The sequence below is a fragment of the Cheilinus undulatus genome, linkage group 18 (genome assembly GCF_018320785.1).
Source record: "Cheilinus undulatus linkage group 18, ASM1832078v1, whole genome shotgun sequence".
NCBI lineage: Eukaryota > Metazoa > Chordata > Actinopteri > Labriformes > Labridae > Cheilinus > Cheilinus undulatus.
In genome coordinates, this window is record NC_054882.1 from 14,128,481 (window position 1) to 14,139,872 (window position 11,392).

Below are 11,392 nucleotides of genomic sequence, written 5' to 3' on the forward strand. Positions count from 1 at the left end.
TGACCTTTAAAACTCTATCTCATATTCTTGTCTTTTAAAATTCTTATTTGACTTTGAATTTCGTTTTTTGACCTTTTGAACGAGAAAGTTTGACTTTTTATCTCACATTTAAAGCATTTCAAGTTATCATTTTGACGTTTGTACCTCAAAACCATTTATCATCAGTGCCAAGTTTTCTTTGCCCACATAATTCGTTCTTGATTAAAAAAAAAAAAAAAAAATAGGTTGACAATTTATGGTTAAATGTTGACCATGACGGGCTCTCAGGTTAGACCTAAATTCAGAATCGGGCCCCTGCAGTGACTGAGTTTGACACCCTTGAAACTCACTTCACTCATAGCATGACAGCTAGTCTACCTGACGTTATGCAGCACCAACGTCAGGGGGCGCGCTTGGACTAGTTCTGGTAGAGGAAGCTTGTGGGGGATCAGCAGCCAATCAAATTACAGAAAAGGGAGGAACGGGATTCCGGCCTAATGAACGACAACAGAACTCCAGCGTGAAAGACGAAGAGCACAAGCCATACGATACAGCGGCTAAACTCACCTCTATGAGACCATTATTTACCGTAAGTTGCGCTTTCACAGAGTTGGTTGCATTTTAAGAAAATCTTTTTACCCAAACCGCAAAAACGGGACCGTTAGTGTGCAGCTGGGGGTCAACAGGGGGTCGTTTGTGCTGCTAAAGCTAACGGTTGTTTCTCAGACCCCTAGCTAAAGACTATCACGCAGCTGGCCGAAAATTTTACAACCCGATGCACTACAGCTATCTACTGGTTTATTTTGGTATTCCTTAGACGTTTGATAAAGCATTGTATGATGTTTTACATATCAGACTACGTAAGCTTGCTGCGTTAGCACTGATGTATTTACCCGGCTCCTTTATATCTCGATGTAATCATGGTGGGATGATAGATTTAAACGTTACCAGCGTTAGCTGATGTAAGCTCCTGTTGAGTTATAGTGTAACCCTTTACTATTAGTGCAGATGCCTATAAGTCAAATGTATTAGGTGTTCATATATTGACGTTAGACCCAAAGTTTTTCTGATGCTTTTGTACTACGGAATGGCCTTGTGATTGTCTGGTTGTTGTGGAGCCTTTCCACTTCTTGTCCAGGGTTACTGAGGTCTCTCGTATGAAAGGCAATGCTGAACTTAGAAATTTCAGGGCCCCAGGTAAACAGGGGCAAGGGGCTCTTCACATCCATCCACCCTTTCTTAAGCCCCTATCTAAGAAAGTCAAACAAAAATAACAAAATAAACCAAACAGTTAATATCATAAATAACTATAAAATCTTGTATGTATATACAAAACAATCTCTTTAAAAATGTACTTTGTTGCCCATTTATCTGCCATGTAAGGCATCATCTGTCATGATGATGGTGGTGTCATGATTTTGGTAATTTGATAAATGCATTATTTGCTGTTCATTTTATTCTACTCATTTGTTGAAATACCAGCTAATCTATTTGCATTAATATCTCATTTATTTAAAAAAAACACAACTTTAATATGGCTTAATATTAAAGATAATGTTAGAAAGTCATAAAATTCAGAGATAAGATACTTAAGCTGAGGGAAAAAGTAAGTGAAAATAATCCATTTCATAACTCAGTATCATTACTGAATACTAGTATTAGATAACTGAAAACTTGACATTAATCTAAAATGAATACATTCAAAATGTAATACATTTTATTGTGTCTGACAGAGTTTATAAAAATCTTCATACAATGGGCAAAATGTCATCTTTTGTTAAAAAAAAGTAATTAAAATATTTCCATCACGCAACTGTTAGTTTAAACCTCCGCTTAAACAAATAATGTTCACATCAAATTATTGCAGTAAAACAAAAGAGCAAGTCAAGTTTGGAACCTGTTTTGTCACTTTTCTCAAGAATCAGTGGTGTTAATCGTGCATGTTCACTGTTGCACTCATCTGATGGAAATATACGGACAAAAAATAAAGGTTGACAAATAAAGCCTACTGTATAAGTGTGGGAAACTAACTAACTGATGTGACTTGCAAGGGATGATTTGTAAAGTCTATACAAATTTCTTTTTTAAGGTTTTCTCATGGAATTATTGTTCAAAGTAAGACTTAAAAGAGCCAGAAGTCATTACAAAAGACCTACATGAGGCTCAAGAGCTGCACGTAGAGTATCGCTGTTCCAAAATATTTCTTGCCCAAACAATAAATATTCAGAATCTCAATGATTTGTCCCATGCAGCCTAGTTAATGATTTCCAGACTATTTTGCGTTTCCTAAGGGATAATGATGCAGTGTTTTCTTTCCTGTCTCAACAGATGCTCTAACAAATCGCCACTCAACATCCAAATTGTTGGCAGTCGTACTGACATGCCATTTGTTTGCTGAGCTGCTCCTGTCTTCAGCCGCTGCCAAAGTTAAGCACTAGTGTGCAATTACCAAGTGAATGAGCCTGAACCACCATGAACATGGAAACAGAAACAGTAAGTTTAACCCCAGGATGTTGATAATATCCTACTTAAACACTAAAAATCTGTCATGAAGAGATTTTTTAACCTATGTTTCACAGGAAGTTATTCCTATCTGGCAGAATAAGCCTCATGGATCCACGCGGAGTGTTGTGAGAAGAATAGGTTCGACTCTTCCTCTCAAACCTCCACAGAGGGCATGTTTTCAGGTAAAAAAAAAAAAAACATCCCAAAACTCCTGTATGTTACCTCTTCATGTGTTCATGCATGCCATTTTTACCTACTGCAGTGTACTACATCAATGTGTGTTCTTGTATTGCATGCATCAGGAACTACCAGGCCTGCCCTCTCTTCGCCCCATGGATGGCCCTATCGTTCCTACCTTGGCAGACATAGCCTGGATTGTCGCAGATGAAGAAGAGACATACGCCAGAGTGCGGCAAGTATCCACGAAGTACTCAGAGACAGCCACTGTAGTTATGGAGTGGTGCCAGGTCTCCACCTCATAACTGCATTATCCATGATTCTCTGGCTTTGTTCTCAAATCAGAACTGCTTGCATTAGTTACTGCTGTAACCACACAGATGTCAGACCAGAGGCATGGCATACCAGCACCAAATCATGGGAAATGGAGACTTACCTCCCTGCCCTTAAAAATAACAGATGATGCAAAGGTTGAAGTATGTTTGTAATCCTTCATTATCTCAATATGACAGGCTTCAGTGTGCTGGCATTGGAGTGCTGTATTACTATTGGGGGCTGTGGGGGACAAAATTTTGTATACCCGAGTGTAACATTTTTGGAGGCGAATTGTATTCTGCTAATCTGATATTGTATGCATCATCATATAGTTGTCTAGCAATATGTTCCTGCACACCTAGATGTGTGACGGGTGAGTCAGAGAAGGATACGGCTTTCAAAAACTCCAAAAAAAGCTCCAGCTCACACCTCATTTTTAGCTGACATTTATTGAAACATCATACCTGAGGTCGGTTAGACTGAAACATTGTGTTTCAATAAATATCATCCAAAAACAGGACGGTGTGCAGGAGCTTTGTTGAGTTTTTGAAAGTCTGTAGAATACTGCAGAATCACTTTATCAAGATTTGATCATTATCATGGGCCATGTATTTTATTTTGGGAGATATCCTGTGATTCCCACTCTTTGATTCATTTGTTTAAGCAATCTGGATTTTATCGGGTCTGCTGCCTCAATCCGATTGGTGACATTTCAGTGTAACAGCGGGATATGTGTGGCATTTAGAAATTAGGCTAAACATGTCCTCTTTTTGTTGTACTCTGTGAGAAAGGGCCAACCTTTAAACCTAATGATAGTTCCTATTGCAGTGCTGTTGAACTGGACTGCTTCTGTAATAAACTCATTGTACTGTGGTGAAGTGCTAGGGTGTTTTCCAATGTATAGTGACAAGATCATATGACATGAAGCCACAGCATAAGCTGGACTCAACTTTGAGGTCTGATGTAGTAGAGTCAACCATTCAGTGACACTGATCCTCCACTCTTCTGTTCTCAGGAGTGACACTCGTCCTCTGAAACATGAATGGCGGCCCACACCTCTCCTCGTCCTCCACAGGAACTCATCTGTGCCCAACTTCCGCCCTGCTGGCAAAAGGGTAGAGGGGCTCAGGAAGCCCGGGGTGACAGCGCTAAACCGTACCACCGCCCTGCAGGATGAGCTCAGCAGACTGCGGGCACAGATTGCCAAGATTGTTGCGAGTGATTCTGGTAGGTGACTAAAGCAGGGCCTGCAGAGGACACAGTGGAAACTGATGCAACATGTAATTTGACACTCCTCTTTTTTATGTCTCAGACCATAGTCTAGAACACAGTGCCTTCTTTATTGAGCTTACTTTTTAACATTTCTGTAACTGTCTGCACGTGACTGTGCTCCCTCGGTTGCCAAGTCAGCTGCCCTGATTCTGCTAAAGCTCTGCAGCATTAAGATGACTTGGCATCGGTTTGTAGGTCACTGACAAAGGATAATCTCTGTGGTTCAGTGGCACCATGGTCTCTTGTTGAAAATGTCAGTACTGTTTGGGTATGGATGTATATCCACTTGTATTGCCGTTTTAGGAAATAACCCTTTTTGATTGTGCCTGAAGTACTACACAATTTCAAGCTGGCCTGCCCCAGTAATATCTGCAATATTGGTTCAGTAAGATGATTTGTAAACAGGGCAAGGACCTGATAAAAACTATGTCTTTATGCTAAGTGTGTCAGGTTTCCAGGTTGCAAGGCTTTTACTAAGGTAATGGATTACATTCTGATGATAAAGAAATGTTATTGTTAATGAGTCCCCCAAATACTAAAGTCAGGAAAGGATTTTTTTTTTCTTAAATAATTAAATTGTTTTCTCAATCTCAGTTCCCCAAGAAAAAACAGAGAAATTCTCTATGCTGGCTGACACAGGATTCTGTTTAGTTTTCCGCTTGTTTCTGATTACTCGCTTAAATATTGCCTGGGGGAGAGCTGCTGACAATAACAAAAGCATACCTAAGCCTCATACCCTCACTAAAAGCAGCAGTTAGAAATAGAGAAGCCATGTACACTCTGTACTCAGGATATTTACAGATGGCCTGTCTGTCTCTCAGTAATGTCATTGTCCATGAAACAACATTACACCCTCCTTAACTTCTCGTCTCCCCATCTTTCTTCCAGGCTCCAACCCCCTGACTCCAGACCTTCTCTCTCCAGACGACACAAGTATGAGCTTCTCCATGGCACCCTTTGAGGCGGCACCCTACCAGCCAGCCGCCACAGCTGCTGCCTCCTTCGTCATTAGCGATGTCACAGAGGAGGAAGAAGAGGAGGAGGAAGATGAGAAAGATGTGGTTTCTGTGGTATCAGAGCTTGTTCCCGACCCTCTGCCGCCTGTTTCCATGACAGCATCAGCAACCTTCGACCTGGACAGACCGAGCATGGACTTCCGCGAGGCAGAGGAGGACACGGTGTCGCTATCAAAGTCCACCAGCTTTGCTGATGTGATGGATATTCTGAAGGACATGAACCGCATGAAGATGAGCAAAGACAGGTAGGAATTTTCAGTTAAGGCCACTTTTTTGTCTTTAGAGGGTGTTCAGGCTTTTTTTGTTTTTTTGTTTTTGTTTTTTTTGTGGCTTAAATGGTCAATTGAAACTGCAATTTTTAATCCATTAGCGATTGCATTTAGAAACATGGATTTAATGGTATTAGCCTTTCATTCGGGAGTCATTGTTTCAAATTTGCTGTTTTTCCTGTTCCTCACCAAATGTCAGCCATTTTACCATATTTGGTATGAGAGGAAATTGCATGCTTTTTTTCATGGTTTCCTCTAGGGGCACTACTGTAACGATGAGTTAAAATAAAGAAATTTAAGAAGAAAAACAGTGCATAACTAGAACAGCACTTGGAGAGCGCAGACCTCCACCATTAACCCTATCTCCTAATAGTAAAGAATCCTTTAAAAAATTCTGGGCTCAAGACGGTGATCCAGATCACTCCCAAAATCTAATCAGTTCTTCCTTATGCCATTTCTGACAATTCCAGAAAATGTTATCAAAATCCGTCCATAACTTTTTGAGTTATGTTGCTAACAAACAAACTAATAAACAAACAAACCCTGCCGATCACGTAACCTCCTTGGCGGAGGTAAAAATCACAACTTTGCTCATGATTGCAGTGTTCAAGGCTGTGATAATCCCCTACAAGGAAATCCAGTTTGCAAGTTGTACATTTGTGAAAATATTTTTTTTTTTACATAATAGGCATTAGGGAGTTTTTTTGCACTAAAATTGTTATTCAAAGGGTGAAAATACCCCCAAATTAATCAGTATTTTATAATTATGATCAGGCCCGATGATGATTAAATGAAAAGAAAATACAAAAAAAGTGGAAAATGTTTTTAATGTGTAGTATTTTATTGCTATTTATGTATGGTGGCCATATTTGGCTACTTAAACCCTGAGTGTAAGAATTTATTAAAACCTTAAAATGCCTCCAAAAAATAAAGATGCATAAAATCAAAGTTTCAGTTCATTGTAAACATATTCAAGCCTTTGATATGGGCCTTAAGGCCTTAAGGAAATTCAATTTGCATGAAGTATATAAACATTCTGTATAGAGATATTTTTTAAACATTTTTTGCAGCACTTAAACTGGCATTTCCCAAATATTTACCAATATTATTTATTTATTATCTTGTCTGACTGTGATTTAAAAATAAATGCAAAAAAATGTGAACATTTTCTTTTAAAATGTAGTATTTTAATTTTTGTTACTATTTATGTATGGTGTCCATATATGGCTGCTTACAACCTGCTTGTAAGAATTGATCAAAATCTTAATCTTTTTTAAAACAGTAATGATCAAGATTCCAAGTTGTTGCTCCATATTAACATATTCAAGGCTGTAATAATCCCCTTCAAGGAAATCCAATTAGGATGTAATGTATGAAAAAAAAATTCGTTTTTTGCATTTTGTTACATTCAGAAACCAGATTTTTTTTTTTTTCACTTAAACTGGCATTGAAAGGGTAAAATCCCTAAAAAATAATATTTGATCTTTTATGATCAGGTCTGATCTTGATTAGAGAAATAATTCAAAAAGTTGGAAAAAAATATGAATAAATATCTATTTTTTAATTGTTATTTATGTATGGCATCTATTTCTGGCCACTTGCACCCTCACTGTAACAGTGTCTTGTCCACCATAGAGTGTTAAACAGGAGTATCAATCAAATCCAACTTACCGTACAGGAAACACTATTAATACCTTTTTCAGATCGACAGCAACAATAATAGAAGCCCTAGGTACACAATATTGGATGACTTGTTGTTTGCAGTTCCAAAAATAGCTTCCAAGTTCCTGCATCCTGTCTAAATTGTATAAATATGTTGGCAAAGTTTCTCTACCAAAGCACATTCAGTGTACTTGTGTGATTTTACTCTATGCAGGAGTATGCTTGCAGTTTTTTGAAGGACTCAGTCTTCTCCTTCAACTCTTTGTTATGACATAGTTAAAAGTTTTATTTTAAGTCTTAATCTAAGCTTATTCACAATTGATGCTGTTGATTGAAATAGCAGACTATAGTTTTAAAACATGCCATGAGAGCAATCAAGTGTAGAAAATCTAGCCAGACTTAGATGTGCATTAATATTATAAACTCAACTTTAATGTACAGAGCCAGGTCAGCTTATTTTCCATTATTGCTAGTCTTTATGCTAATCTAACTAGCTCCTGGCTGTTATATCAAGTTTAAAAACACAGAAAAAAAGATCAGAATCAACTGTCCTCTTCACCCAAATGACATCTCTACTTATGTGTTACACATTGTTTTTAATTTGATTTGTGGCATTGCAGTAAACATAAACAGTTTTTATATTATTAATATTTGTATTTTCTGTCTGTTTTTGTTGTAGGTACAACAGAGGTTGTACATCCCTCAGAGAGGAGGATTCGGCCACTCTGATTTCTGAGGCTCTGAGGAAAAAGTTTGTCCTGAAGGAAGAAGATACTGCTGCTGTGAAACGGAAGTGACCATGTCTATTGTCAGTACCAATCCTGCTGCTCCATGTAAGTTGGGACAGGAGAGTAGATGGTATTTAATATTTACATATACAGTATATTTTACAGTAAACTGTTGTAGGCATGTAAAGCAAGTTCAGACCAAAGATTTGACATGACAAGAGTTGAAACTGCATGTAACGGAAGAGGCGAATTTTTTGCAAACTCTCGCATGCTTTCACGTATTTTGCTCTAAGGTGACATCCATCTATCCATTCTGCCATAAAGCCCAGGTCAGGGAGGGCTGCAGTGATGGTTGTCCTTCTGGAACTTTGTCCCATCTTCACACAGGATCTCAGGAGCTCAGTCAGGGTGACCATCAGGTTCTTGGGTCCCCTTTCTTATTGAGGTCCTTCTTCCCTGATTGCTCGGTTTAGCCAAGCGACCAGCTCCTGGAAGAGTCCTGGTTGTGCCAGACTTCTTCCATGTGAGAATCCTGGAGGCCACTGCTTTTGGGAACCTTCTGAGCAGCATTCCCCAGATCTGTGCCTGTCTACATTCCTGTCTCTGAGCTCTGCGGTTGCTTTGACCTCATGGCTTGGTTTTGCTCTGATATTATTGTCTGCTATGTGGCCTTCTATGGAGAGAAGTCTTTCCAGAATATGTCCAATCAGTTTAATTTAGCACAGGTGGACTCCAATCAAGGTGTAGAAACATCTCAGCAAAGATCAGAGATATGGGAGGAACCTGAGCTACATTTAGTGTTGTTGCAAAGGGTCTGAATACTTGTGTGAATGTGATATTTCAGTTTGTCAACTTTAATGAATCAGCAAAAATGTCTAAAAATATGTTTTCGCTTTGTCATGATGGGGTGCTGAATGAAGATCAATAAGAGAAAAAAATGGGTTTTTTTTACTGTAGCATTATAACCGTTACATAAAAAAACAAAAAACTGAAGGGGTCTGAATACTCCCTGAATTCACTGTAGTTGTTTTAAACATCAGTATCACAGCCCTGATTTTTAGAGTTGATGCATCATTAATTATCAGTATTTAGAGGCAGCAGACTGTTTTAGCTCTTCTGTTGATTCTAACTGCTTTTTTTTTCTTTTTATTATTTTTAGGCCTTTGCCTGTGGAATTAAGTTCCCATGGATCCACGACCTTGCTCCTCAGACCCGGGGCTACAGCTGTCTGCCAGAGTTAGGACAAAAAAACACTTTGTTCAAGACTTTCAGAACTAAATGTGAACTTCACAGTGCTGCTGCAGTGTGAGGTGGGGAATGGCCAAGTCTTGATGAAAATACCCAGTTTCAGCACTGCATTGCATTCAATAACCAGTCTGTTTCTCTCTGCAGGAAGGCTTTTATTTTGAACTTTATTACAGACTCAAACGACTGTTTCCATTAGGCACTTGCTTTGTGTAAAGGCTGTTTGGTTTTGTCATATCACATTATGGAACTCCTGTCATCCTAAAAGATTGAACTCAAATTGAAGAATGTCCCTTTAAAAGCCTTTTCTCAATCTTGCCACAAAAAAACTGTTTTTTCCCTTTTTAGTTCTGTCTGAGGCAGTGCAAATAAAGCTCTTGTTTTTTCCGGATATGTAAAGAAGGCCTCTAACATACTTGAAAACATTATGTGTGCAAAGGAGAAAGATCAAATGTACATGCAGAGATGTACTGTAGCTTTTCAGTGTGTGAGTGAGAGTGTGCTAGGAAAAACCTGCAGATCTTCACCTTCAGATCTAGACACTATACGTTGCTTGCACCACTGCACCTCTTCTGCCTGTCATCTTGTTGGTATTTGCTTTATAACTCAATAACGACTGAACTGCAGTACACTGATTTTTAACCATAAATACTCTGAGGTTTTTTTTTGTTTGGTAAATTTTCATCACTCACTGTTACTGCTGTTTTGGCACATGCGGCTAAACACTAGTTCACTTGTACTAGTGTACACTAGTACTAGTTGAATTACGAATTACAGGTCTTTAGCATACACGGTTCCTGATAGGCTGATGAAACAATATTTTATGGTGTTTCTAAATGATGTAGGTGATTTCAGTTCAGGCACAGAAAACTTAGCAGTGAGTGTGAGTGTTTTATTGTCATTGTGCATGCAGTTTTGACAAGTTATGGATAAATTGCTTGTGTGAGTCATGACAATAACAATGAATATTATTAGCAACGCCTTACCACAGATCTAATGCCTGCTCCAATGCCTGGTTTTGTTTCTAAATTTGTTCTAATGCCTCATGTTTTTCTCACATAACCTCTTATCCTGACTGTGCCCTCCTTCCTCATCATCCCATAAACATACAGTGAATATTAAAGTTTGTTTGGTTCCCTAAATGCTCGTTGAAAATAATCCCCCACAAAAAAGACTTGGTGTTGTCACTTTTACCTCCACACTTCACTCCTACTCAGTTACATCTTGTCACTTCCCTGCCAACATGACTGGGAATTTCTTCGTGCATTTTTGCAGAGTGAAAAGTTACCGCTTAGTTATGAGTTTGGATTGAACATTCATGTACCTGTTTGTGTCTTTGTATGCTTTTAAGTTTTTGTTTTGTTTTGTTTTTTTGCTGGATCTCAGTAGTTAATTTCCTCATTCACCGAAGGGTTGAAGTGAACAGTCTGTCTGAGAGTATGTGCTAGTTTAAATATATTCTTTGTACATGTTGAATCTGACTCTGCCATCTGCAACACTTGCTCTGGTCATAAGTGAAAGGGAGATTTGATGTAATTTACACAGACTTTGTTTTTAATAATTCCTCTTCTTCTCCTTAGTGAAAGGTTTCTTAACATAGTGTATGTTTGAGCCAACCACCATCTGTATGTTTTTTCATTTAAAGACTTGTAAATAAAGATTTGCTGATGTTTTGAAACTCACTTTGTTTTCTGTTTTGATAGAGATCATAATGTGTTCCAAATCTTTGCAATGTCATTTATCACCAGCTGGTGGCAGTGCAGGCAAACACAATTCAAAAACATTCAGTTATGGAGGAAAATGTATGCTTTATTTTTAAATAAAGATAGAAATTCCTGTTGAAGAATTACTTATAAATGTATTGAATTCAGAATTTTGCTCTGGTTAATGTTTTTACAATGAAAACAAATCTGAGGAAAAGTGCTAAAGCTAAATGTTACATGATGTACAACTGCATATTTTAAAGTATTTTAAATGACTGGGTGTCTTGTTAAAAGGAAGTCAGGCATGCACAGGCTGAAGAGATTGAATGTAGCATTGCTTAAAATAGTGCAGAAAAATTCCTGGGGAAATTTACTGGAGTTTACAAAAAAAATGATGGAAAATCTAAAAAGTTTCTAAAAAAAATACATTGTATTTTTCTAATTCAATTTCTTCCTGAAAATTGCTGACCAGCCAGGAAAAAAAATCCTGCCATCTTTCAGTCCAAAGTGAAAAAAAAAAC

The 11,392-nt window shown here is 38.1% G+C and overlaps 1 protein-coding gene across 2 annotated transcripts; it reads left to right on the forward strand.

Moving 5' to 3' along the window:
• The first annotated feature begins 454 nt into the window (after positions 1-454).
• mtfr1l (mitochondrial fission regulator 1-like) lies at positions 455-10,846 on the forward strand. 2 transcript variants are annotated; one of them, XM_041813292.1, is made up of 8 exons: positions 455-568; positions 2,308-2,472; positions 2,559-2,666; positions 2,787-2,896; positions 3,992-4,203; positions 5,137-5,509; positions 7,875-8,028; positions 9,083-10,846. In XM_041813292.1, exons 2-7 carry the CDS (start codon positions 2,452-2,454, stop codon positions 7,990-7,992), a joined length of 942 nt encoding a protein of 313 aa, XP_041669226.1. In that variant the 5' UTR covers positions 455-568; positions 2,308-2,451; the 3' UTR covers positions 7,993-8,028; positions 9,083-10,846. The 2 variants fall into 2 exon arrangements, with proteins under 2 accessions (XP_041669226.1, XP_041669227.1); XM_041813293.1 differs by having other exon boundaries at positions 2,580-2,666.
• Positions 10,847-11,392: the final 546 nt, after the last annotated feature.